Source organism: Bidens hawaiensis, unplaced genomic scaffold, assembly GCF_021521415.1.
Source record: "Bidens hawaiensis isolate Kalapana, Puna unplaced genomic scaffold, B.hawaiensis_p1.1 tig00051519_1, whole genome shotgun sequence".
Taxonomy (NCBI): Eukaryota; Viridiplantae; Streptophyta; class Magnoliopsida; order Asterales; family Asteraceae; genus Bidens; species Bidens hawaiensis.
Window position 1 is genome coordinate 1 of NW_027499249.1, and position 27,936 is coordinate 27,936.

General features: G+C 33.6%; 1 protein-coding gene and 1 pseudogene across 1 annotated transcript; one reads left to right on the plus strand and one right to left on the minus strand.

Moving 5' to 3' along the window:
* Positions 1-6,198: 6,198 nt before the first annotated feature.
* LOC143599119 (uncharacterized) lies at positions 6,199-8,656 on the plus strand. The gene is made up of 6 exons (XM_077077156.1): positions 6,199-6,319; positions 6,433-6,495; positions 6,861-6,991; positions 7,104-7,759; positions 7,836-8,208; positions 8,294-8,656. The coding sequence occupies exons 1-6, from the start codon at positions 6,199-6,201 to the stop codon at positions 8,654-8,656; spliced, it is 1,707 nt and encodes a 568-aa protein (XP_076933271.1).
* A 10,069-nt stretch (positions 8,657-18,725) lies between these two features.
* Positions 18,726-20,498, minus strand: LOC143599120 (vacuolar protein sorting-associated protein 22 homolog 1-like; annotated as a pseudogene).
* Positions 20,499-27,936: the final 7,438 nt, after the last annotated feature.

Sequence of the window (27,936 nt, forward strand, 5' to 3'; positions counted from 1 at the left end):
CAAAATCATGTACATTAATTTTAATTTTTTAAAAAATAATTACAAGTCTGGTCCTTTAACTTTAATAACATTTTGTTAATTTATAAAATAGTTACATATATACCCCTTATTCTTAAACTAACTACCCCCACGATGTTTAAACGTTTTTAACTTTTTCACACGCTAATATTTTTTAAAAAACATTATACTAAAAAACGAGCATTTTATTCTCTTTAATTTGAGTATGATATTGCTATACTTTTCTCATTTTAAAAACTTAATGTGTTACGTGATTACTATTAGGGACCGTCATACGGGTTGGGCGGGTGCGGCCGTTTGGGTTATGGGTCGAAAAGGTTAAGGTTAGAATGGGTCGATACAAAAAAGTTTAATTTGGTTTGGGCCGGGTGGGACGGGTTCGGGTTGAAAGGAGTCAAGTCAGAACAGATTTCGGGTTAAAACAGTGTCAGGCGGAAAGGGTTGTGGGTCAAGACGCGATCAATTTAACTTTACGTGCACACAGACACCTGATTGCGCACCAGCATTCGTTGTGTGACGTGCTTACTAATACTGGTTAAGATTCCAATGCCACATTACAAGCATACTATAGCCAGGTTACACTCGCACTGTTGTGAAGTCACACACATACTGAAACGTAACACCGGTTACACATTCGATGTCATGTTTTCGTGCATACCTCGCCGCATCACGCGGGCACCGAACTAGTAAATAAAGAAAACGGAGTAAGAAATTTATCATACTAGGATTTAGATTAATTACTAGGAAATTAATTATTAAAACTATATAAAATTACCATACATATTTTAACAGCATAAATAAATAAATAAATAAAATGAATAGAAAAGAAAGGTAACACAAAACAACAAAACCAAATAGGTCCTCTCTCACCGGAGTGAAAGTGACAAGGAATGGTCGATCTCATTGGCGCCGACGAGGCATGCATGAGCGGTCCACATCAACCTGCAACACTTGTTCTTATAAATGAGACAAATTATCACCCCTCTATGCCAATACATATCTCTCTTGACCTTTCAATTTCTCTATGTTTCAAATTTTCTGATGAGGATCTCCAGCCACCATCGTCTTCCGGATCTGCTTCGGGCGATGGCCTCAGTGCTGTCTGGGATGGGGAGGTAGGAGGTCGACCGACCTCGGCCCAATCATCCCCGTGGCCTGAAAATCTTAAATCTTATTAACATATATACATATTTAAAAAAACAACTGTATTATGTCCAAATTATCAACTTTATAGCCCAATTATCATTGTATAGTTATATATTAGTTATCAATTTATATTTTACTTAAAAACCGAATTTATATTCATCTTCAGCAAAAAATTTTTTAGCGATTCTTAAAGACCACCCTGGGTGGCCGTATACAACAAAGGTAACGATGTGAACCCGTATATAATTTATTCAATCTATACACAACTATTAAACTCTTTTCTAAACGGGGGAAGGGGGGTGTTTATTTTTATAAATTTATATCTTATTAACTTTTTGAAAAGACATGAGGTGTTTGGGATTGCTTTTAATATGAGAAAGAAAAGTTAATAAATTACACTTTTATAGCTTTTTAACTAATAATTGAAAGTTATAAGGAGGTAAAATATGGAATTACAAACACCCCCTAAAAATTGATAAACACAAACTAGTCCGGAGACTATTCGTTATCTAACTAATATATTAAAGTAAAACCATTTTGTCCACATGACATTTAATTAGACCCTCCACACATGTTACCAAGTGTACAACACTACTAGAAAATAGGGCTAATGCAATTTATTAGAAGCAACTTTTTTCAAATGAGTTGCGTTTGACTCTAATGTTACTTCGATGAACACGAAGGTTGCACTAGAAGATTTAATGCAACATTTTTCATAAAAGGTTGCAAAATTATACTGAATTTGCAACCTTTTTATTGAAAGGTTGCATATTTTACTAAAAGAGCAACCTTTTTCTTCAAATGTTGCATTAAGAAAAATTAAATGCAACTTTTATTTTAAAAGGTTGCATTGTTAGTAGTTGAATGTAATTCTAGTCAAAACGTTTTTAATAAATCAATATAAATTTTATAATTTTAAATAAATAAAATATTTTTGTTACTAACTAATAAAAACTGTTTTGAATGGTTTTACTCTGGCTTGCAGTTGAGCAGTTGCTTTGTTTTGGCCCGTTTACTTTTAACTCGATGAACCCCAATGTTTCATGAAACAATTCGCCCTTCCTTATTAATCAACTACATGAAATTCCTGCATGTACCTAACACAAAATTCATGGCTTTGGGTTTGCTATAAACACGCTCGGATTATTTTGGGGCCAACCTGTGAACCCGTTTAGCTAAACAGGTTACGTGTTGAACAGTTTAACCTGTTTAATTTTTTATCTTATTTTTGTAAAATGAGTTTCATGTAATAAATGAAAGTTCATTGTGTGCTTTGAATACTTTGAATCGACATGTTTCATCCGTTTTGACCCGTGACCCGACCCCTCCAACCTGACCCGTTTTCCCGGTCCTAAACCGAACCCTAAAAAACTAAAACATAAAAACGCAGGAACTGTTGGTACTCCAACTACAATTTGAATTGGCTTGGGTGGGCAACTGTAAAGTTTTATAAAATAAAGATCACATGAAGCTTGCACTTTGGCAGTGAAATCATCTAATAGTTAACAGATGTAAGTAGGGTTTTTTTTTTCGTTAAGAAATTTAATAAAAAGATTTGAATGATTTTTATAATTGTTGCTTTATAAAACCTTTTTAGTTAAAATCTCATAATTTGTGATATTTTTCTAGAAAGATACGAGGAAGTAGCCAATATGCAAAAGGAAGCACACGCACACATGGGTCTACCACCACAAGGAAGAGGTCGAAATGGGAATATCGAGCCCACTAGAGGAAACTAAACGAAGACAATGAATTACCAAAGGAAGATGATTTAATGCCTTAACGGGTCAAAAAGTTAAAAGCCGGAAGTGAACTATCTTTGTTTTTAATTATTTTTTTATCTATTTTTTTTTCTAGTTTTTATGATGGATCTTTGTAATATTTTCAAGTTTCTAATATATATACACTTTTATGTTATTTAATTATATATTACCATATTGTTTTAATGCAAAAATATTGAGTTTGAAGTCAAAAAAAATAGTGCAGCCCCGAAAAGCAAACAGCACTACACAGGTTTTGCACTACAGGCCAGACCGGGATTTTTAATGCCCTATCCCAGGTTTTGTAAATACCCAAAAAACTAGGTATAACCGGGTATTATCGTTGGGATGTGCAGGTTTTCAAATCAGCCCATTAGAAACGGATTTATAGCTGTTAGAGACTTTTTTTGACCTTTTTTTTAATGTCTGCTACACCCCTATACTTGATCTGGATAGAGATCTTTCTCTTGTAAATGATCTGGGATTGCAGATCATGTCACTGGGGGTGGGCTGATCAAGAAGGTATAATAAAACAGACTTCACAATGTTTACTCTTTTTTATCAATAACTAAATCTGAAGATCATATTTGACATGATCATTGCAGTCCAAAGTTCCCGGTGTCAAGTCTATCATTTCCAAAGCAAGCAAAGCATCAGCTGATATTCTTGTTGAAGCTGGTGACAAGATTCAGTTTGGTGATCTTTATTTGGAGGTATGAAAACATAAAAATTAAGACTTCAACTAAAATATTTACAACTAATTAATTATTATCATGTTTTACTTCAGGTTCGTGAAACACCGGGGCATACAGTAGGTTGTGCTACTTATGCTACTGGTGATGGACCTGACAAATTCCAACCATAAATCTCATCTAAGGATGACAATGAAATTTAAATCCGATGGGAAAACCTGAAACCTGAAACATTTGGGACGGGTAACACCCGTCCCATTCGAGTTGTAGATTGCTGAAAATAGAATTTCAATAGAAAAATCCATGAACGGTACGATTAGCACTTGACACCAAATATGTTTCTTTTATTTTAATAGTATTTCGACTTCCTATCATTAACTACCGTTGCATAGAAAAGGTAAAGCTTAGTTATGTTTGTCAGACCCCGCTAAAAACCGGACGAGTTTTTAGCCGGGTATAACCGAAACCCATGGATGTACCCGATACTCAACAAATACCCCTTTGGGACGGGCTTTCATAATTGGGGTCCGGGTTTGGGATTACCTAAATTCGTCCCAAACCCTACCCATTACCATTGAGTGATGAAAAGTTGCAGCATCATTGCTATTTTATTCACTTATCTTGTTTCTGTACATAAAAAAAAGGAAAAAAAATAGTAAAAATGCAGAGTTTTGAACTTGAGAAGCTCTAAACAAATAACAAAGAACCTACAACTACAGTAGCAGCTAACTTTGATTTCGCTCCTAAAAGCTTGTTTTTATAGTTAGATATACCCCGCCAAACCCTTTAATCCACGATCATCATCCTTAAACTGAAACATAATTGTTTCTCAATCATTCTAAACCTAATTTGAACTCCAATTACACTAATATATTCAATCAATGTGAAGCCACAGACATTCATTTGGTGATCTTCATACATGTCAATTTCATTATAAAGACATTATCCATTCAAAGGTTCAAATGTAAGTTTCTTTCATTGATAATTGTATTCAGGTATTCAGTTTTTGTATTCGATAATTCAAAGATTTTGTGGTATAGGGGTTAATTTCCTTAGAATAGCAGATGTGTTTTTTTATCTCTGATAGATCCAATTATCTTTCAGGTGTTTGATTATAACTTTTATTTTCGATTTATAACATAATAATGTGATCGATAATACATGTAATCGCATTACCTATTTCAAACAGAATATAATCGCATTACATGTAAATACATATTTCTAAGCCCTAATGTTATCAATGTTGTGCATCTTTTTTTAAATAATTAGACTACTCATATTGCGATTCACTATGATCATGAACTTTTTCCAAATTTAGTTTCACTGTAATATGCAAGTTTAAGCATCAAAATTACTTTCCATGCGATTCACTGTTATATAATCAGATCATGAAATCTTTACAGATCGTTTGAGCTAATTTATATTAATCATTATCGTGCGGTTAATCATATCATGGTATTGTTAAATGATGGGTTTGTAATAATCAGATTACTCACATTTCATTATGTATTAATTAAAGATTGACAATTGCATCTACTTTTGTTTTTTTTTTCTATTAAATTCAGAAAGCAGAAGACATGGGAAATGTTAGAGATTGGATGTATTTTCCTAGACGATTACCGGAATTTGAAGCTGGAGTTATTGAATTCCTTGATGCTTCATTTACTAAGGCAGCAAAAGGATCTCAAATCTGTTGTCCTTGCAAACAATGTAAAAAACCGTTATTGGTATCGAAGAGATGAAGTATTCGATCATTTAAAAGGACACGGATTTATAGAAGACTACTATGTATGGTTTTTCATGGAGAAAGTCCCTCACAAACAAGATTTAATGCTGGCATAGATGATGATGGTGATGGTATGCATGACAATTTTGATGAATTATTGCATGATTGGTTTAGAGACACCTTAGACGAAACAAGTACGGTACAAGAAGATTTAAATGAAAACACAAAGAAGTTGTATCAGCTGCTAGAAGATGGAAATGAAGAGTTGTTCCCAGGCTGTAAAAGTTTTTCAAAGCTATCTTGCATTGTCAGACTTCTTCTGTACAAGACCGATCATGGGCTTAGTAATATGGCATTTGATGAAATGTTACAATTTTTACAAAAGATGATTCCAGAGGCAAAACTTCCATCTAGTTTTACTCAAGCTAAAAAAATCACAAGGGATTTAGGGCTTGATTATAAGAAGATTCATGCATGTCCAAACGATTGTATGCTTTATTGGAAAGAGTATGAAGATGCTGAAGTGTGTCACATTTGCCACACCTCTAAGTGGAAACAATGTGAACGAGAAACAGAACAATCATAATAGTGAACATTATAAAACAACTTCAAGAGTTCCGGCTAAAGTAGTGTGGCATTTTCCTTTAAAACCGAGGCTACAGAGACTTTTCATGTGTTCAGAAATAGCTAAACATATGAGATGGCATGATGAAGGACGCCCTAAAGATGGAAATTTACGATATCCTGCAGATGGGAAAAGTTGGAAGGAATTTGATTCTTTGTATCCTCATTTTGCAAAAGAAACAAGAAATTTGAGGTTAGGATTGTCAAGTGATGGATTAATCCTTTTGGAACAATGAGCATTGCTCATAGCACTTGGCCTGTGGTGTTGGTTAACTACAATTTGCCTCCCTGGATGTCACTAAAACCCGAATACTTTATTTTGTCTTTGTTAATTCCTGGACCCGAATCTCCAGGTAACAACATAGATATTATTTACAACCATTAGTTGAGGAGCTTAAAGATTTGTGGGTTAATGGGTTGGAGACATATGATAAATCTAAAGATGAGACCTTTAAAATGTATGCAGCCTTAACATGGACAATTAGTGATTTTCCAGGTTACTCAATGCTGTCAGGGTGGAAAACAAAGGGTTTGCATGTCCATGTTGTAATCATGAGACTAGCTCACTTTACTTAAAGCATAGTAAGAAAACATGTTATATGGATCATCGTAGATTTTTAAATGCTCAACATCCATGGCGACGTAATAAGAGTGCTTTCAATGGGAAAAATGAGAATAGGCTTTCTCCAAACCCTCTATAAGGTGTAGAAGCTTTGAGTGAGTTGTCTAGTGTTACAAATATATTTGGAAAGACACAAAAGAAGAAAAATGATAGCACTTGCCCATGGAAGAAAAGGTCAATATTTTTTGACTTGCCATACTGGCAATTCAATAAATGTCGGCATAATCTTGATGTGATGCATATTGAAAAAAATATATGTGATAATATAGTAGGGACTTTGTTGGATATTAGTGGCAAGTCAAAAGATCACCCAAAAGCCCGATTTGACCTTTTAGATCTCAAAATCAAAGAAAAGTTACAACCAAAACTTTCTGATGACGGTAAGCATGTTATCATGGAGAAGGCATGTTTTTCAATGTCCTCAAAGGAGAAAGTTAATTTTTGCCGTGTTCTGAAAGAAACAAAATTACCTTACGCGTGTGCGTCTAATATTGCACGTTGTGTTCATTCTTCAGAAAAAAAAATTTTTGGGTTACAAGAGTCATGATGCTCACATCTTTTTGCATTACTTGCTCCAAGTTGCTGTTAGAAAATCATTACCAAAGCATGTTGTTATCCTTTTAATTAGGTTGGGTGTCTTTTTTCGAAGCTTGTGTAGCAAGGTAATTAAGCCTGAAGACCTTGACAAATTACAGTTAGAAATTACAGAAACGTTGTGTGAATTTGAGAAAATATTCCCGCCAGCCTTTTTTGACATAATGGTGCATTTACGTATCCACTTAGTAAATGAAGTTAGGCTTGGAGGACCTGTTCAATATAGATGGATGTTTTTTATGGAGAGATACTTGTGCAAGTTAAAGTCATATGTGCAGAACAAGAGCCGACCTGAGGGATCCATAGCAGAAGGCTATTTAATTGAAGAATGCTTGAATTTTTACTCACATTATATGCATGGAGTAAATGGCAGACTTAATAAGGGTGTAGAAGATAACGATGGTTTTAAAGGAGAAAACGAATCGAATGAACCAATGTTCGTGAATGGTGGCCATCCTTTGGGAGGTAAAAAACGAAGACAAGGCAAAGTTACATCTTACGATGTTCATTTAATTGAACAAGCGCATCGTTATGCCTTATTCAATTCTGATTGTGAACAAGTCAACGATTATATCAAGTAAGTGACAAATTCCTTCAGATTATGTGTCATTATTAACCTCATATTCATGTAATATTTTGTCTAAATGATGCAGTGAGCATGAAGCTTATATTGAAAATCAACCCCGACAAAGTCGATGGGCACGAGCACAGAACCATAGTCATGAGTTCACCGGCTGGTTCGAAAACAAAGTAATACATAATGATGTTCCGGATCATATTTATTGGCTTGCTAAGGGTCCTAGTCCTACATTTAAAACATACTACGGGTATTATGCCAATGGATATAGGTTTCATACCAAATCACGAGATTCCAAATGTATAACTCAAAATAGCGGTGTTTCACTTACAGCTTTAACTCCTAGCTTTGCAAGTTCTCGGGACAAAAATCCAACCGTTGGGAATATTGACTACTATGGTAGAATTTTGGACATAATTGAACTTGATTATTGGTCAAAGTTTAGAGTTGTATAGTTTCGTTGTGAGTGGTACCAACGTGAGAAAGATGATTATGGTTTAACATGCGTTAATTTGAAGAAGTTATGTTATTCAGATGATCCTTTTTGTCATGCGTTCCCAAGTTAAACAGGTGTTCTATGCACCAGACCCTATAATAGACGGTTTGTATTATGTTCTCAACACGATTCCAAGGGATGTTTATGACTTTGATGAAGAAATTAATGAAGCTGATTGTGGCTCCTATTGGTGTGATCCTGATGTAGATAGGCTGGGTTCTTTTGCACAAGCTAGTGATCAAGAGACTTGTTTGTTAAGAGAAGATATCCCTCCTCTTAAGATTGACGCAAATACAAAATTAGCTGCAACGGATGTAGTTGATACTGAGAATGATGATGATTCTGATTATGATGATACATTATGGGATTGGATGCATGTTGATGATGATGACGATAACTGAGTTATTAAGGTACAAAAATAACTTTAAAGACAGTAATTTCAGTTTCTTTTTTTGTTTTCGTTAAAAACAGGTCATCAATGAATGGTTTTTTTCTTTCTTTTTCAGTTTTTCTGAAGAACATATCAGTTTTAGTCATTCTCTCCTTAATAGGGGTATTTTAGTAATTTATGTTTTTTTAGTACATGGTTGTTACTTGTCAATACAAATGGTTATACTCTCAAATTGTGGTTGGTTCATGATTTTCTAAAACATATGTTTGCCTATATATTGGTTAACCTGACCGGCAATGCAATAAGTATCACTAGAATAGCACAAAGAGAAGGCCCGCAGAATACAATTTATTGATATGTGAAACAAGTGGCAAATTGGTCATTTGGAATCTGGACAGAAGAGATTATAGGAATATTTTAACTTTTTTAGTCAATGTTGACTTTTTTGGAGTCAAATCCGAAGTCTGGAAAATGTTAACCTTTTTTGGTCAACATTGACTTTCTGATTTTTTTTTACCAATTGTGGGCCAACATTGACTTCTGGTAATGTTCGAAAATAATAGTCAGCCTTTTATTTTCTCATATTTGAGTCTTTGGTTAATGATCCGATTGCTGAAGGCCCGTAGGATGGAATTGAAACATATGCGATAGAAGGGGCGTATTAGTCATTTGTAATATCTGGACAGGAGAATAAGGAGTATTTTGAATTTTAGTCAATGTTGACTTTTTTGAGTCAAATCTGATGCGTGAAAAATGTTGATTATTTTTAGTTAAAGCTTTTGACTTTCTGATACCTTTTATCTAATTCATACACATTTTTGTAGCATAATAGAATGATGTCGACAACTCCTAAAACCGCCATCAATTTTGTAATCACCGGGTTTTTAATATCATAAGAAGCAAAGGGTATTCTGAACTTGTACCAAGATCTGTTATTAAAGGATCACTTATGTCTCAAACCCATGAACAATTATTAACAAACATGCAGTTTAACCGCTGCGCCAATCGACAACTTTGAATTTACTGATCCCACTTTGCTTATATATATTATAAAACAAAATTTTGTATTTGGTTGCCTTTTGATGAAAAGGGTATTATTGCCATTTTCGAAAGGTTGGAAAAAAGAATAAAACTCTTATGTGCAAAAATGAATCAGTTTTGACCCCAAAAGTTAATTACCTCACTTGCCACTTCTGCCACTACATCAACAGCCTCGGAAACAGGTAATTTTTTGCTGCAAATATTCAGTTGACCTGAAAAAAGTCAACTGAAACAGTTGAATTGTTTGCTGCCACTACACTAATAGCCTCCGTCAGCTCGCTTAACCTTTAATTGGTTTGAATACGTTGATTATTTTTCGTTAAATGTTCACAGGGGCATTTCGGTAATTTCAGTTTTGTGTGACACCGACCCGTTAACAAAAATCTAATTACGTGATGGACGTTGACTCATAAACTAAAAACGAACGCTTTGACCCGTTAACTAATATCGACGAATTTATTTTATATTTATTTACCTATTAGTTGGTATGAATACGTTAAATATTTGAAAATTTAATTGTTGCTAGGGGCTTTTTGGGTAATCTCATTTGTTTTTGAAATCGACGTGTTAAAAAAAACCACTTACATAATAGATGTTGCCCCGTAAACCAAAACAAACGTTTTGGCCCGTTAACTATCGTCAACCATCTGTTTTCATGTTCATTTACCTATTAATATGTTTGGATTAATTATTTGTAAATCTAGTTGTTACCAGGGGCGTTTTGGTAATTTCAGTTTTGTGTGAAACCGACTCGTTAACTAAAATCTACGTACGTGATGGACGTTGACTCATAAACTGAAAACGAATGTTTTGACCCGTTAACTAATATCGACCAATTTATTTTTTAATGATTTACCTATTAGTCAGTTTGAATACGTTAAATATTTGAAAAGTTAATTGTTACCAGGGGCTTTTTGGGTAATCTCATTTGTTTTTGAAATCGACCAGTTAAAAAAAACCACTTACATAATAGATGTTGCCCCGTAAACTAAAAACAAATGTTTTGGCCCGTTAACTATCGTCAACCATCTGTTTTCATGTTCATTTACCTATTAATATGTTTGGATTAATTATTTGTAAATCTAGTTGTTACCAGGGGCGTTTCAGTAATTTGTGTGAAATCAACCCGTTAACTAAAATCTACTTACATGATGGACGTTGACTCATAAACTGAAAACGAACGTTTCGACCTGTTAACTAATATCGACCCATTTATTTTGTATTGATTTACCTATTAGTCGGTTTGAATACGTTAATTATTTGAAAATTTAATTGTTACCAGGGACTTTTTTGGGTAATCTCATTTGTTTTTGAAATCAACCTGTTAAAGAAAATCCACTTACATAATAGATGTTGCCCCGTAAACTAAAACAGATGTTTTGGCCTGTTAACTATCATCAACCATCTGTTTTCATGTTTATTTACCTATTAATAGGTTTGGATTAATTATTTGCAAATCTAACTGTTACCGGGGGCGTTTCGGTAATTTCATTTTTGTTTGAAATCTACCCGTTAAACAGCATCCACTTACATAATTGAATTTTACCCCTAAACTAAAAACAACCATTTTGGCCAGTTAACTAATACCGACCCATTTATTTTTTTAGGTTACTTATGTAGAAGATTTTTTTTGTTTTATGCATTTAGTCATGTTACCGATTGTGTAATGTTGTTTTGTTAGGAAACTTTTTGACCAGGACAATGATTTTTAGACGCTTTGTTAAGAAAGGTTGTATAAGTATGTTTTCTTTGATATTGTTGTGAACCAATGTTTACGTCGTGATCCTCATTATCGGGGTGTTACACCTTGATAGATAATCATTAACCCTAAAACAATAGTTAATGACCCTTATGGATCCAAAAAAACAAAAGGTAACTCTAGTTGTCCATTGATACTAGGAGTGTGTAATAAACTGAAAAAACCGATTCGAAACCTAAAAAACCGAAAAAAACCAAACCGAAACAAAAACCGAAAGTTTGGTTTTATGTTTTTGTAAAAACCGAACTGTTGATTTGGTTTTGGTTTTGGTTTTGCATGTAATAGAAACCGAACCGAATTTCTTTTATTTTAATTTTTACTTTTTCATTTTAAATAAGTTACAAGAATTTAATAAATATGTAACTCAAATAGTTTTGACAAAATGTATAATAGTCACTTAGTTAAAATCAACAAAATTATTTATACTTAAATTCATTGTTTTCGGTCTAGCTTTTTTTTTCGGCCAAAAATTTTCAAGTTGAAATTGTAACCGAACTGAAACGAAAACCGGAAAACCGAAACCGAAATAACCGAATTCGAACGGTTTCAAATTTTCAAAAACCGAAGTTTTGGTTTTTGGTTTTAGCCCAATACTGCACCGAACTGCACCATGCACATCCCTAGATATCATATTAACCCTAAACGATCATCAATCACCCTAATGTCTGTCACGGTGAAAGTTAGTGTACAAATTACATTGATGTCCATATTAACCTTAAACCATATTAACCCTAAATGAGTGTTAATGACCCTAATGGACCCTCGTTAACTTTGAATGTCTATCATTAACCCTAAAACAACAATTAATGACCCTTAACCAAGTTAAGTGTAGTTGTCCACAAATGCCTACACTAACATTAATCAGTCGTTAATCACCCAGGTTACCTAAACGACCATCAATCTAGTTAAATATGTAACTCAAATATTTTTGACAAAATGTATAATAGTCACTTAGTTAAAATCAACAAAATTATTTATACTTAAATTCATTGTTTTCGGTCTAGCTTTTTTTTTCGGCCAAAAATTTTCAAGTTGAAATTGTAACCGAACTGAAACGAAAACCGGAAAACCGAAACCGAAATAACCGAATTCGAACGGTTTCAAATTTTCAAAAACCGAAGTTTTGGTTTTTGGTTTTAGCCCAATACTGCACCGAACTGCACCATGCGCATCCCTAGATATCATATTAACCCTAAACGATCATCAATCACCCTAATGTCTGTCATGGTGAAAGTTAGTGTACAAATTACATTGATGTCCATATTAACCTTAAACCATATTAACCCTAAATGAGTGTTAATGACCCTAATGGACCCTCGTTAACTTTGAATGTCTATCATTAACCCTAAAACAACAATTAATGACCCTTAACCAAGTTAAGTGTAGTTGTCCACAAATGCTTACACTAACATTAATCAGTCGTTAATCACCCAGGTTACCTAAACGACCATCAATCTAGTTAAATATGTAACTCAAATATTTTTGACAAAATGTATAATAGTCACTTAGTTAAAATCAACAAAATTATTTATACTTAAATTCATTGTTTTCGGTCTAGCTTTTTTTTTCGGCCAAAAATTTTCAAGTTGAAATTGTAACCGAACTGAAACGAAAACCGGAAAACCGAAACCGAAATAACCGAATTCGAACGGTTTCAAATTTTCAAAAACCGAAGTTTTGGTTTTTGGTTTTAGCCCAATACTGCACCGAACTGCACCATGCACATCCCTAGATATCATATTAACCCTAAACGATCATCAATCACCCTAATGTCTGTCACGGTGAAAGTTAGTGTACAAATTACATTGATGTCCATATTAACCTTAAACCATATTAACCCTAAATGAGTGTTAATGACCCTAATGGACCCTCGTTAACTTTGAATGTCTATCATTAACCCTAAAACAACAATTAATGACCCTTAACCAAGTTAAGTGTAGTTGTCCACAAATGCCTACACTAACATTAATCAGTCGTTAATCACCCAGGTTACCTAAACGACCATCAATCTAGTTAAATATGTAACTCAAATATTTTTGACAAAATGTATAATAGTCACTTAGTTAAAATCAACAAAATTATTTATACTTAAATTCATTGTTTTCGGTCTAGCTTTTTTTTTCGGCCAAAAATTTTCAAGTTGAAATTGTAACCGAACTGAAACGAAAACCGGAAAACCGAAACCGAAATAACCGAATTCGAACGGTTTCAAATTTTCAAAAACCGAAGTTTTGGTTTTTGGTTTTAGCCCAATACTGCACCGAACTGCACCATGCACATCCCTAGATATCATATTAACCCTAAACGATCATCAATCACCCTAATGTCTGTCATGGTGAAAGTTAGTGTACAAATTACATTGATGTCCATATTAACCTTAAACCATATTAACCCTAAATGAGTGTTAATGACCCTAATGGACCCTCGTTAACTTTGAATGTCTATCATTAACCCTAAAACAACAATTAATGACACTTAACCAAGTTAAGTGTAGTTGTCCACAAATGCTTACACTAACATTAATCAGTCGTTAATCACCCAGGTTACCTAAACGACCATCAATCTAGTTAAATATGTAACTCAAATATTTTTGACAAAATGTATAATAGTCACTTAGTTAAAATCAACAAAATTATTTATACTTAAATTCATTGTTTTCGGTCTAGCTTTTTTTTTCGGCCAAAAATTTTCAAGTTGAAATTGTAACCGAACTGAAACGAAAACCGGAAAACCGAAACTGAAATAACCGAATTCGAACGGTTTCAAATTTTCAAAAACCGAAGTTTTGGTTTTTGGTTTTAGCCCAATACTGCACCGAACTGCACCATGCACATCCCTAGATATCATATTAACCCTAAACGATCATCAATCACCCTAATGTCTGTCATGGTGAAAGTTAGTGTACAAATTACATTGATGTCCATATTAACCTTAAACCATATTAACCCTAAATGAGTGTTAATGACCCTAATGGACCCTCGTTAACTTTGAATGTCTATCATTAACCCTAAAACAACAATTAATGACCCTTAAATAAGTTAAGTGTAGTTGTCCACAAATGCCTACACTAACATTAATCAGTCGTTAATCACCCAGGTTACCTAAACGACCATCAATCTAGTTAAATATGTAACTCAAATATTTTTGACAAAATGTATAATAGTCACTTAGTTAAAATCAACAAAATTATTTATACTTAAATTCATTGTTTTCGGTCTAGCTGTTTTTTTCGGCCAAAAATTTTCAAGTTGAAATTGTAACCGAACTGAAACGAAAACCGGAAAACCGAAACCGAAATAACCGAATTCGAACGGTTTCAAATTTTCAAAAACCGAAGTTTTGGTTTTTGGTTTTAGCCCAATACTGCACCGAACTGCACCATGCACATCCCTAGATATCATATTAACCCTAAACGATCATCAATCACCCTAATGTCTGTCACGGTGAAAGTTAGTGTACAAATTACATTGATGTCCATATTAACCTTAAACCATATTAACCCTAAATGAGTGTTAATGACCCTAATGGACCCTCGTTAACTTTGAATGTCTATCATTAACCCTAAAACAACAATTAATGACCCTTAACCAAGTTAAGTGTAGTTGTCCACAAATGCCTACACTAACATTAATCAGTCGTTAATCACCCAGGTTACCTAAACGACCATCAATCTAGTTAAATATGTAACTCAAATATTTTTGACAAAATGTATAATAGTCACTTAGTTAAAATCAACAAAATTATTTATACTTAAATTCATTGTTTTCGGTCTAGCTTTTTTTTTCGGCCAAAAATTTTCAAGTTGAAATTGTAACCGAACTGAAACGAAAACCGGAAAACCGAAACCGAAATAACCGAATTCGAACGGTTTCAAATTTTCAAAAACCGAAGTTTTGGTTTTTGGTTTTAGCCCAATACTGCACCGAACTGCACCATGCGCATCCCTAGATATCATATTAACCCTAAACGATCATCAATCACCCTAATGTCTGTCATGGTGAAAGTTAGTGTACAAATTACATTGATGTCCATATTAACCTTAAACCATATTAACCCTAAATGAGTGTTAATGACCCTAATGAACCCTCGTTAACTTTGAATGTCTATCATTAACCCTAAAACAACAATTAATGACCCTTAACCAAGTTAAGTGTAGTTGTCCACAAATGCCTACACTAACATTAATCAGTCGTTAATCACCTAGGTTACCTAAACGACCATCAATCTCCTTGCCTGAATGCTAATGACCCTAATGGACAATCATTGAAGTTTGTCATTAACCTTAAAACAACAATTGATGACCCTTTTCTATTGTATGTGACCAAAGTTAAGTCTAGATGTCTATTAATGTCCATATTAACCTTAAACGACCTTCAATCACCCGAATTACCCATATTTACCCTAAATGACCATCAATTGCTTAACTGAATGTTAATGACCCTAATCGATTGTCATTAACCGTTAATGTTCATTTTAAACCATAGAACAACAATTAATGACTATTGATTCTAAGTGACCAACTTAAGTCTAGTGGTCCATTGATGCCCATATTAACCTTAAACAACCGTTAATCAGCAGAATTGCCCACATTAACCCTAAACGACCATCAATCCACCTAACTGAATGTTGATGACCCTAATGGATTGTCATTAACCTAGAATGTCTGACATTAATCCTAAAACAACAGTTAATGGCCGTTATTGATTGTAAGTGACCAAAGTTGAGTCCAGTTGTCCATAAATGCCCATATTAACCTTAAACGACCATTAATCACCCGAATTGCCCATATTATGCTAAACTATCATCAATCACCCTAATGGACTGTCAGAACCTTAAATGTCTATTATTAACCATCAATCACTTTGATTATGTTTCTAGTATATATTTTTCTTTATAAACATAGTTCTAAAAAAAGTTTTTAACACATAACTAAACTGAATATATTATAAGGGTCAAGTTATTATACAAAGGGGAAAAATAAGAAGGATGAGATGGATTTGTGACCAAAAAAAAAAACCCCTCTAAAAAAATTTTAAAAAATCATAACTCAAAATATAAATAAAAAAAAATTAAAAAACTAAAATGTTTCCTCTGTATTTCTCCTTTTAAAAAAAGACACAATGTTATGGCTAAAAGATCACTGTGTCCTTTATTTCTCATTTTTTTATTTATTTTCGTCATTGATTGTGTTTTTTTTCTTTGGCATTGTGTCTGCTTTCCTTGATATTGTGTTATATTACTCAACATTTTGTTATATTTTTCTCGGCATTATGTTATATTTTGCGATCTATTGTGTCTTTTTTTATTTAACATTGTGGTTTTTTGTTTATTTTTTGTCATTATGTCTTTTTTTCCTCGACATTGTGTCTTTAGTGTGTGTGTCCGCATGCTTTTGAATGAGAAACACGGGTGAAATATTTTACTTTTTTTTTATTTTTTAATTATATTTTTAGTTATAATTTTTTTATTATATTTCATGAATTTTCTTGAGGTTTTTTTTTGTCACAAATCTCTCACACTTCTCATTTTTGTCTCCCTTTGTATTTTAACTAGGGTTATTCTCAAATCAAGCCTGAGTCGAGCCAAACTAGGTTTGAGCTCGAGCTCAGCTAGGCTCGAGTTCGATTTTGAAGTTAGACGAGCCTAAGTTCAAGCCAATGAGCCAAGCCATGACCCCGACCCGAGCTTGGTTCTAGTTTGGCTCAGTTACAAAAATAAGCCAACTCAGCTCAGGTTGTTTCAAATAAAGTTATTTTAGCTATTTTTATTTAAGCTTTTATCAAGTCAGTCACGAGCCTAAATTTTAAGCCGCAGGCTTTTTGAAGCGCCTTAATTTTAACTTCTTCCTCTATTATAATATACACTTTGATTTATTATTTATTTGTTGATTTTATAATATATACCAACCCAGGAGCTGTTTTTAGGTAAAATATTTCATAGAAATCCCGCTTCCCCAAGATCGTGATGTCAAAAAGGAAAAAGACGGGGGCTGCATCCCTCTCAATTTTAGAAATTTGAAACTGAAGTTCAATTCTACGCCTCTTTGAACACATACGAGAGCAAAATTGTCTAACTTGAAATTGATTCATGTTAGAGCTAAATTAATTCTTAAAGGTATACATGCTATGCGTTTAATTTGATGTTTCTGAGCATTGTATGCTTGAAATTGTTAATTCTTGTATGACGAATTGGGTTTTATGAAATTTCCATTAATTGTATTCCATATGTGTTTATGGTTTTTCTGGATCGAATTCTGCATTTGTTTATGGACTTACACTAATTTGAAATGGGTTATGTTTAAGTTATCGAATTGTGAAATGGATGTGTTGTTTGGATGAATCACCAAGTTTTATGAAATCATGAGTTACTTTTTGTGTGTAATATGATATTTATTGTTCTTTGCTGCTAATACTTATGCTATGTCATAATCACCATCATTCTTAGACACACATATGTAGGGATGAGCTCGGTACCGTACCGGTACTGAGAATACTGGTCCCGAAAATCATGAATTCTTGGTACCGGTACCGAAATATTCGGTCGAATATTTCGGTACCGAACGTAAAAATTCGGGAAATACCGGTACCGATACCGTACCGATCCGAAACTCAAAACTTTGATACCGATTCGGTACCGACAGTACCCAATCGGTACCTATTTCGGTACCGGTACCGGTACCGAATTTGCTCATCCCTACACATACGTCTTGTCACTTCGCGCCAAGGTGAAGAAAAATTTGATAAACGCATTTTGACCTAATTGCCCTTGGGTGTGACCATTTTAGGCACTGCAGATGCATGCTAAACCTTTTTATATATGATGATGGGCTTTAGGATATTAGCATTTAGTTCATTCATTAAGAGTTTGTAATAACAAATAAGATTTAATAGAAAGACATGATACTCTAGGTTTTAAATCAAGTATAAAAAATACACCAAACCAACTAAAAATCCATTCTCAATTAATATCTCTAATCTATCAAAAGTAACACAAGTGCTAAAGCATTGACATAGCAACCACATTCTCAGCCAAAGACAAAAGGAAAACTAAAATTAAAAGGTAACTTCAAAACATTAATTACAGATGTTAATTGATTTGTAATAAATCGAACAATAAGAGCAAAAATCCATAATTCATTCACCAAATATTGTTTCTTATAGTTTTGTCTTTTCACAAAGGAATAGCAAACGCACAACATAAAGTTCATCAATTGTTTAGTGTACGCTGAATATTCGCAAATAATTAAACACATGAAATTACATAGTTGACGAGGAGAAAGTCAAAGCGTCTCAGATGCCACAATGGAAGAGACAGACGACACACAAGGGAATCAATAACGCCTTTTGCTATCTCTGTGGCCAACATCAATCATTGCAAGACCCTCCTGTACATATAAACAAACCATTAGTTAGACCCGGAAATAAATAAAATAAATGAACATAAGATCTCACAGACCATTAGTTAGACCACGATAGACGTCTTTCTACTTCTTCAGCTGTTACAAAACCTTGAGCCTAAAAAACAAGATGTTGCATACTTTGTCAGAAAAGATTATTCTTACTAAAACATATGATAATTGTCTTAAGACTAAAATAAAACTAAAAATAATGATGGAACATTGATCAATGAATAAAGTTAACCTGGGCAAGCTCTAAAATCTCATTGTGATCTTTCTTCAATTAAAATCTCATTGTGATCTTTCTTCAATTCAGCCTGCACAGAAAGAATAAGCTTTCTTTTTCCAACAGTAATCACTTCAAAACCACTGCCTAAAACCTGAAAAATCATGCTCATGCTATTACAACATTTGAGAAAAAACAAGGTTGATCAGCACCATTCTAATTACTTGTTATAGCACAAAGATAGTACCCTTAATTTACTAATCGCACGCAAGCAATCGTCTTCAGATACTGCTTCACGAGCACCTTTTCTTCTCTGACTTGCCATCTTACAAAGTTCCAATAATTAATCAAACCACCATTAATCGGTCTAGTAGCCAAGCATATATCAACAATTTGCACCCCTGAAAATCCAAAGTGCATAACATAAATCTCTAAACCCTAAATGTTAATGATCACATGTTAAAGCAGATAATCAAAAGAAGCAGAAATAATAACATACCAAGTTCATAATAGAAATCGTCAATCCCTAAAAGTTCTGCCCAGAACCCTTTATTTGATGCTAATGGATCTATTCCTACTTTTGCACATATCTCATGAAACTGTGATCTAAAAGCAGGATTCTTGCGGATGTCGTTTTGCTGATAGCATAATAGAGTATGAACAATCAAACAACTCACAATTGCTGTTAATTTTTCTTTCCATTGTGAACAATCAGTTACTCGTATTTAGGCCTGCAAACGAACCGAACAAACATGAAAGGGGGCATGTTCGTGATCATTCATTTGACTTTAACCGAACATGAACAGGAACTTATAATCAAGCAATTTCTTTTGTTCATGTCATTCATTAAGAAAACTGGTTTGTTATTGTTCACTCATGTTCATTCTTTATAACCTAAGCGAATAGTTCATTAACATAAACATACAAACAAACAAACAAACTTAATGAAACATAAACGAACATAAATGAACATAATTGACCGAAATGAACGAACAAATTTTTAATTTGATGGATCATATTCCTTGACGAATACAAACTCTAGTGGATGATCATGATGATTTGTTTTCAACAAACACAACTACTTATGTATTAATTAAAACTTAAACAAACATAATGAACGAATAAACGACCCGTCGTTTTTGCGCGTTTCTAGCTTTTTAAAACCAAGTTATTATTAAATAAAACGAGCATAAACAACCTTCTCAAACGTTCGTTTCGTTTAACCAAGCAAAATTAAACTAAACTGTAACCTAACTAAGGTCAATGTTCCACAGCTGAATCATTAAAAAAAATATTATACCTCATCATGTTGATGAAATCAATAGAATTAATAATAATAATTATTATAATAATAATAATACCTTGTGTTTGCGGGCAAAGTCTTCTAGTTGAGACCGAAAGGTGGAGAGTTGTTCTTTCATAAGATCGGTTCATAAAGGGTTTCATTCAGGCCCTTTTCAAACACCCCTTTAGACATCAATACATATAGTTTTCTTTTAACACATCAGCAACATCTTTTAAACAACAATGAACAAATCAAATTCAAGATTTACTGGTCTAATGGTGAAAAATAGCAAGCAAAATCATTCTATACAAAGACCAGTCAATGATTATGAGAGAAGTAGGCTATTAAGGGTTGAAGAAAACCAAAAGATAATGCAAGATTTGGGATTGAAAAGAATGGCAAATTCGATGACAAGTTTGGTAGATTCCCAAAATGTGAAGAAAAAAAAAGTCAGACCAACACACAAAAATGTGAAAGACGTAAACTATATTCCCTATAATGGTGATAATAGTGAAGAAGATGACCAAGTAATTGATACAACGGTTAAAGTATCCAAAAAGGTAATTCAATATTACATATATTTTTTTTATTTTGTAAATACCTGTTTTCTAATGAACATGATATTTGTTGTAGCAACGACGTTCCCAATATATTCCGCCACTATCAATGAATAGGGTTGCTAGTTTAGCGAAGAACAATCGAGTGACTGCTCCAAAGGCCTCTCAAAAGTTTTCATTGGATTCAAATGCAAAAAGAGAATCAATGTAGTTCAGCAATTACCATGGGTGAACTAATCTCAAAAAATCAAAGGGAGGTATTGAATAAAAAAGCGACGAAGCCTAATTGTATTAAAGGGGGGTCAAAAGAACAATTTCTTCTTGTTGATGAGAATTATGATGAGGATGATAGGCTATTTCAAGGTATTATTTTGTTGATGCTAAATTGTTAAAACTATTTTTTATATTAATTTTCTCATTATGCTTTACATATTGACGGATTAGATGCTGAACTAGATGGTTTGGAAAATGATGAGAATGAATGGGATATAATGAGATCTCAAGGTACGTATTGTTAGTGATTTAAGCATATCATTACTTAATGTTTCAATATATTTGTTGTTCTTTCTACTTTAACCTTATGTAAATATCCATGTTTCAAGTGTGCTAGTATGCGTAGGATTAATAAAGTTTTGATGAAAGCCCCGAATCCCCCACTAACCTATAGTCTATAATTGTGTTTTTTTTTCTAAGAACTTCTATATACTACTAGTTCAATGATACGCACAGGAAAACTAATGAAATTCCATTAGTTTTCAGCGCTTATTCGTGTACACATCTAGTTGTGGTATGTTAACTGTCTCGAATTTGGACCGAAAACAGAGACAATGAAACTTACTTGATTCTATAACTGCCTCTAAAAACAAATCTGACCCAAAAAGACCAATTAACAGAAATTTAATTCGAACAGTAATAAAGTTGGCCGAAAACGATCACTTTTGATCCAATGCTCACATGTAACAGGAACCAAGATTTTGAACTTGAAACCCGTAATAAACTATGCACACTTTTGACCGGTAACAACGATGTTAACCAATTTGCAAACTTGAACCAAAACTTACTTGATTCCTAAACTACCTCTAAATACAAACCTGACCCGTTCACAACTTAAGTCTCTTGTTGAGTTTAACAAACCTGACCCGCAAGGACCTGTTATCAGAAATTTGATCTGAATCTGTAGCAAAATTTACCCAAAATAAAAACGCAGCCCTTTTGACCCGTAAACTGACCGGTAACAACAAACAAACTGAAATTTGTGATATCTTCAGTTTAGTTTGTGTATTTCAGATTTTTTTTGGAAACTTTAGCAACTTTCAAAACTGTATAGTTATCTAATGATGTGGCCAAAATACCCTTGACGATTTTCATGTAATGTCTCGAAACTAATTGTTGATACTGTGACCTGTTTCAAGTGTTAACCCCCTGCACCCCAGATATCTTAATTTGACTCCAATCAATTTTTGCATCAGCTCATCTAATAAGAAATATGCGGTTTGACTATTAGAAGTCAACTCTTCACACAAATGTAATCAAAACTTCCCTAGTTCCTAATATGACCTTGACCCGTAACTAGTTGAAAACATACAGTCTAGTTCTTAAACTATTAACTAAATAATAGCAAAATATTAGTACAAAAGTATATTATACCAAATCTGCACCAATTCACTTTTACCCGATAACAAATCAAAGTGAGAAAAAAAAATCCTTTAGTATCCTAAATTGCCACTTTGGCAAATCTTTGAATCTCATGAAACACTTTCACCCGTAACACAACATGTAACCTCAATTTCCAAAACTGAACTGTATTTAAGTTGGCTGATGCACACTTTAACTTTCACAACAAAAAGTTATCTGTATCCTTAGCTTTGAACCGAATTACCAAGTAGTGATAAGTTTTAACCCGTTTTAAATCAAATTTTCGTATAACCCCTTTTAATACGACCGGTTTTGCTATTTGAACCTTGAATGTACACTACTACACCTTAATCTGAATTCTTTGATTAGAAATATGTTGACATTGATACTTAGATTATTGTAGAATCTATCTTTATATATGTTGACAATTCACATGCTTGGATTCTTGATTAGATTCCTAGTTTTGAAATCTACTTCTTGTATAATTTCAATTTTAGCCGACGATTCTTTTTTTGTGAATTTTGTCTGTAATTTGTGATATTTAAGACTTTTTAGATTTGTGATTCCTAGACATTTGATACTACGATTAGATTTCTTTTCGTGAATATGTTTGCAGTTTGTTATTCTATAATGTTTAACAAGTAATATGAATTTGGTAATTCAAAAACCATTTTGACAATTTTTTTTTGGGAAAAAATTGTAGGAACAAATGAAGAAATACAAGCCTACAAATGATGGAAGCTCTGCAGTAGATCCTTTTTTGGCTGTAATGAACAAGGAGAATCATAGATATCGCCGACTTTATGGTAGAGGAGTTACAAATACATTACTTAAAAAGGCGATGGTGCTTGCATGTCATACCTGCTTCCAGAGGGGCTAATGGAATCATTCAAAGAAAACGTTGAAGTTGAAAGCCACAAGTTGTTGGAAATGCGCAATGAGATTGAAGAGGATCATGAAAGAAAAAAATCCGAGCTCGAAGCTATGCGTAAAGATATTGACATCCAACGAAAAAACTTGGAAGCTATGATGCAGAACGTGATGAAACAACTAACACATGGAGATCAAGATGAGTAGACCATTTTAATTTCTCTTTATTACTGTAATTGACACTTTGTGTTGACTATGTTATAATTTGAGTTTGGAAATGCATGTTAAAGTACATTATTTGAATATCAATGAAATTTGTGTTTTTTATTACTCTCTTGGTCGTATGAATGAATGCATATATTAAATAATTGCAATTACATTTATATTACAAAGTTGCATTTGAATGAAAAAAAGGTTGCATTTTTTTCTATTAAAATTTAACAATGGTTGCATTATGTCTTAAACAAAGTTGCAATTTTGTAACTAAATTATAATAAAGGTTGCATTTAAGTATAGAAAGGTTGCATTTGAGTATAGAAACCGTTGCATTTTTGCAACTAAAATATAGTAAATGTTGCATTTGACTTCTAAAAAAGTTGCATTTGATGGTAAAAAAAGTTGCATTAGAATTTAAAAAGGTTACATATTAAAAAAGTTGCATTTTAAGGTTAAATGTAACACTTTCAAAAAAGGTTGCATTAGGCCTTAAAAATGTTGCATTAGGCCAAATGCAACATTTTAAAGGCCAAATGCAACATTTTAAAGGCCTAATACAACATTTTACCGGTGTTGCGTCAGGTTCATTTTCTTGTAGTGCGAGTTTCTATTTTTACAATTTACCTTTCATGAATGATAAAATGAAAAATATGTTACTTGTGGGAATTGAATTCAATACCTTGATTTTAAAATGTTTGTGGCTTACCAACTCAACTAAGATGAATTGATGGTAGCCTTCTCTTTTTCTTAATTGGTATAGATTCACAACCTTCCATTTTGATTTCTTATAAAATACAAATACAAATTAATTTTACTAATCTATGTGTTTTATGAAATTATTTATATCTTATGAATTTATAAAATATATTATTATGTATACTATTAAATTTAACTTTTTTGTTTTATTTTTTTAATCATCCGTGTATCGCGGGCTTTATTTATATGTAAAGAAGAAGACAGATTATCTATTTAATATCGTTTATTCACCAAATACAGGTGTCATGTCCCTTACAAGTATCCAAAATCTTGAATTATTTTTCTAGGACAAAAGTGGCATAAATTAAAAATTATAGAAAAAAAAAACTCTCGGTGTTGAAAATAATGTATGAGTTGATATTTTATTTCACATCTCATTCGTTATTTTTTAACCTATAATTTAACTAAAACCTATAATTTTTAAATTTTATCTTTTAATTCAAAAATTATATTTTGAAAATGTGGAAGGGATTGATGAGTTATAATGAGTATGCTAGCTAATAACATTGATTATCAATAATTATTAGTTTTTTTTATCTAACATTAGTTGTTACCTTGAAAAAATAAGAACGTATTTAATTGATATTTTACACAGCTTATACATTTTAAAATAAAATGTTGGATAGTTCACAAACACCTAACCAAGCGTCTTTGTTTGTGTTTTCATTCATTAAGAGATTGAACTTGTTCATGAACGGTTCATTTTGACTAACTGAGAATGAACGGTGTCAAATATTGATTTTTTAACATAAAGAATTTAGGCCCAAACATCTTTGATTGGTTAATAATTTATTTTATTATTATATATTTGGGACAAAATATTTCGGTTATACTATATATTAACTCATTCAAAATTACTTAACCTAAAGAATGAAAATCTCTAGTTCGGTTTTTATTATACGCAAAACCGAAACGGATCCGAAAGTTCTTTTTGTACAACAACCCAAAACCAAGCCATTAATTGACTAATTTGTTTTGGTTCGGTTATATCAGTTTCGTGTGCATTCATTTAGTTAATTGAAAGAAATTCTTTGTTCATGTTTATTAATTTGTTAAACGAATGACCATAAATCAACTTTATCTGCCTTTTTAAATTTATATATGAAGCCAGTATCCTAATGCATCTTTTTAAATTAATTACAGGTTTTGTGTTCAATTTAGAGAAAATGTAACCGCCGTCAGGATGGGGTGGGGTGTCACTCGGCCTCTACTTTCTTATTTCCGTACTAAAAAACGAGTCAATCACGCAAATGTGCGTAGGATACCTCGCAACATATATTTCTTTTGTGGGTCATCTTTAAAACTGATGTACGACCGCATGGTCGTTGACCCTTGGACCAACTTCATGTACTTAAATAGTACAGACCAACCCAAGATTTTATTGACACCAATTCCTCATAAGTTAGTAACAGCTTGGTAACGCGTTTGTTGTGGGTGTCGCAATTGAACAGATCAAGCAAGTTCAAATGACGTAGGCCATTTGCTTTGTTGTTTTATGTGTTATCCACACTGACTTTGACTGTAGCCTTTGCAGGTGAATACGGTGTTGTTGTTGGCATTTTCCACGGGATGGTGATTGTTTTAGATGCGCTGGGTATTGTTCTGACACCCGGTCTTTTTAAGTCTAATCTACCTATATATTAAAGCAACATAATTTTCCACATGTCATTTAATTAAACCCTCCACTTAGGATGTCAAGTGTATATGTTTCTATTTTTACAATTTCCCCTTCATGAATAATAAAATGAAAAATATGTTGTTGGTGGGATCGAACTCACTACCTCGTTTTTAAAATGTTTGTGACTTACCAACTCAACTAGGATAAACTGATATTAGACTTCTATTTTTCTTAATTGGTATACATTCACAACCTTCCATTTTGTTTTATCAACCCGTGTATCACACGGGCTCTATCCTAGTTAAGTACTAATGTAATCCGGGTTTATCGTGTAATACAATATTACGAATAAGAATAATAATATTTTAGTCCAAAAACTCAAAAATATATATGTGTTATATTTTATTATGCTCAAAAAGTTCATTCTTGACGTGTAGCAAATACTGTGCAAAAGAGACACGGGCAGCAACCCGGGTTATGCTAACAGTCCAAATAAATTCCTGAAGGTTGGGAATGATCTAAAATAATATAAATAAAGTGAAAACATTAATACTAGGTCATAAAACATAATTTTAGATGTTCGGTTCGTGAAAACGGGAATATAAGCGAGTAAAAGCCGGTACCGAACACCGTAAGGACCCGAAACAAACCAACTCCAAAATTTTACATCTTTATATGGTTTCGAAGCTAATTTTAATGAGGAATTCAAATATGTAATCGGTTTTGCATATAAATAAGCCTAGCTAGTTATAAGTTATAAAATATAACAAAGAGTGATTAATGTACAAATTATATTAACATAATTAATAAAAAAAATAATATACCAACCCCCCCCCCCCCCACACACACACACACACCTAGCCGGCCACCTCTCCCCCTCTCTTCCACTTCCCTAGCTTTGCTTATTAATATACCCTAAGTGCATGCATGGGTGACACAATACCCCATGAACATACTTGTCCCAACACAACCCTAGTTTAAATGATAATCATCATCCCACTCCCCAACACAAACCACCACCCCACTCCTCCGCATTCCTCTCTCTCGGCCGAACACACACACATACTGTAACATCTGCCCCGATCCGACCCGACCCAGGTACCCCGTTTCTCTGACCCGATCTCTTTCTTTTATGATTTAGTATTTATTTATACTTATATTTTACTTTTAATAATAATATATATTTTCCTTCCCGCCTCTTTCTCTCTCTTTCTTTCCGCCGTCCCGTCCCTCTCCTTCTCTCTTTCCGCCTTCTTTTCCCTCTTGTCGCCGTCCCGCCCTTAAGCCTTGAACCTCTGTCCTTTGTTCCTTCCCGCCTAAGGTTGTCTGCGCAGCTCCACGCGCCAGACTCTTTACAAGGAAGCCTGCGTGAAGACCACCTGTTTCAGCGATACGCGAGACGAACTCTTCTCGCAGCGCGCTAAGAACGGTAGTTCTTCCCGCGACGCGCTAAGGATTTGTAGTTCTTCTCGCAGCGCGCTAAGAATCGTAGTTCATCCCTCGACGCGCGAAGAATTATAGTTCTTCCCGCGGCGCGCTAGGAATTTTAGTTCCTCCCGCGGCGCGCTAAGAAATGTGATTCTTCCCGCGGCGCGCTTAGAAATGTAGTTCTTTCCGCGACGCGTTAAGGTTAGTTCTGTCTGCCTTCGCGCTCGCGCTCTCTTGACCTTCTGTGTCTGCTTTCGCGCTCGATGCCTTCTCGCGCTAAACCCTTTGAGTTTTCTTCTGTTGAATCTAGCCGTTTGCTTTTGTGTTGTCTTATCTTTTGAGCTGTTGACCTAATCTGCTTTATATCTGAAAAGTTACTTTCGGCGCAGCATGCGCACCAACCCCATTGGTTGACATAAAAAGTGACTGACATTATCTTTTGAGATCTGCTTTTTCCATGCCTGACCTGTACCTTTTTCTGAACTGCCCATGCCTTTTTACTG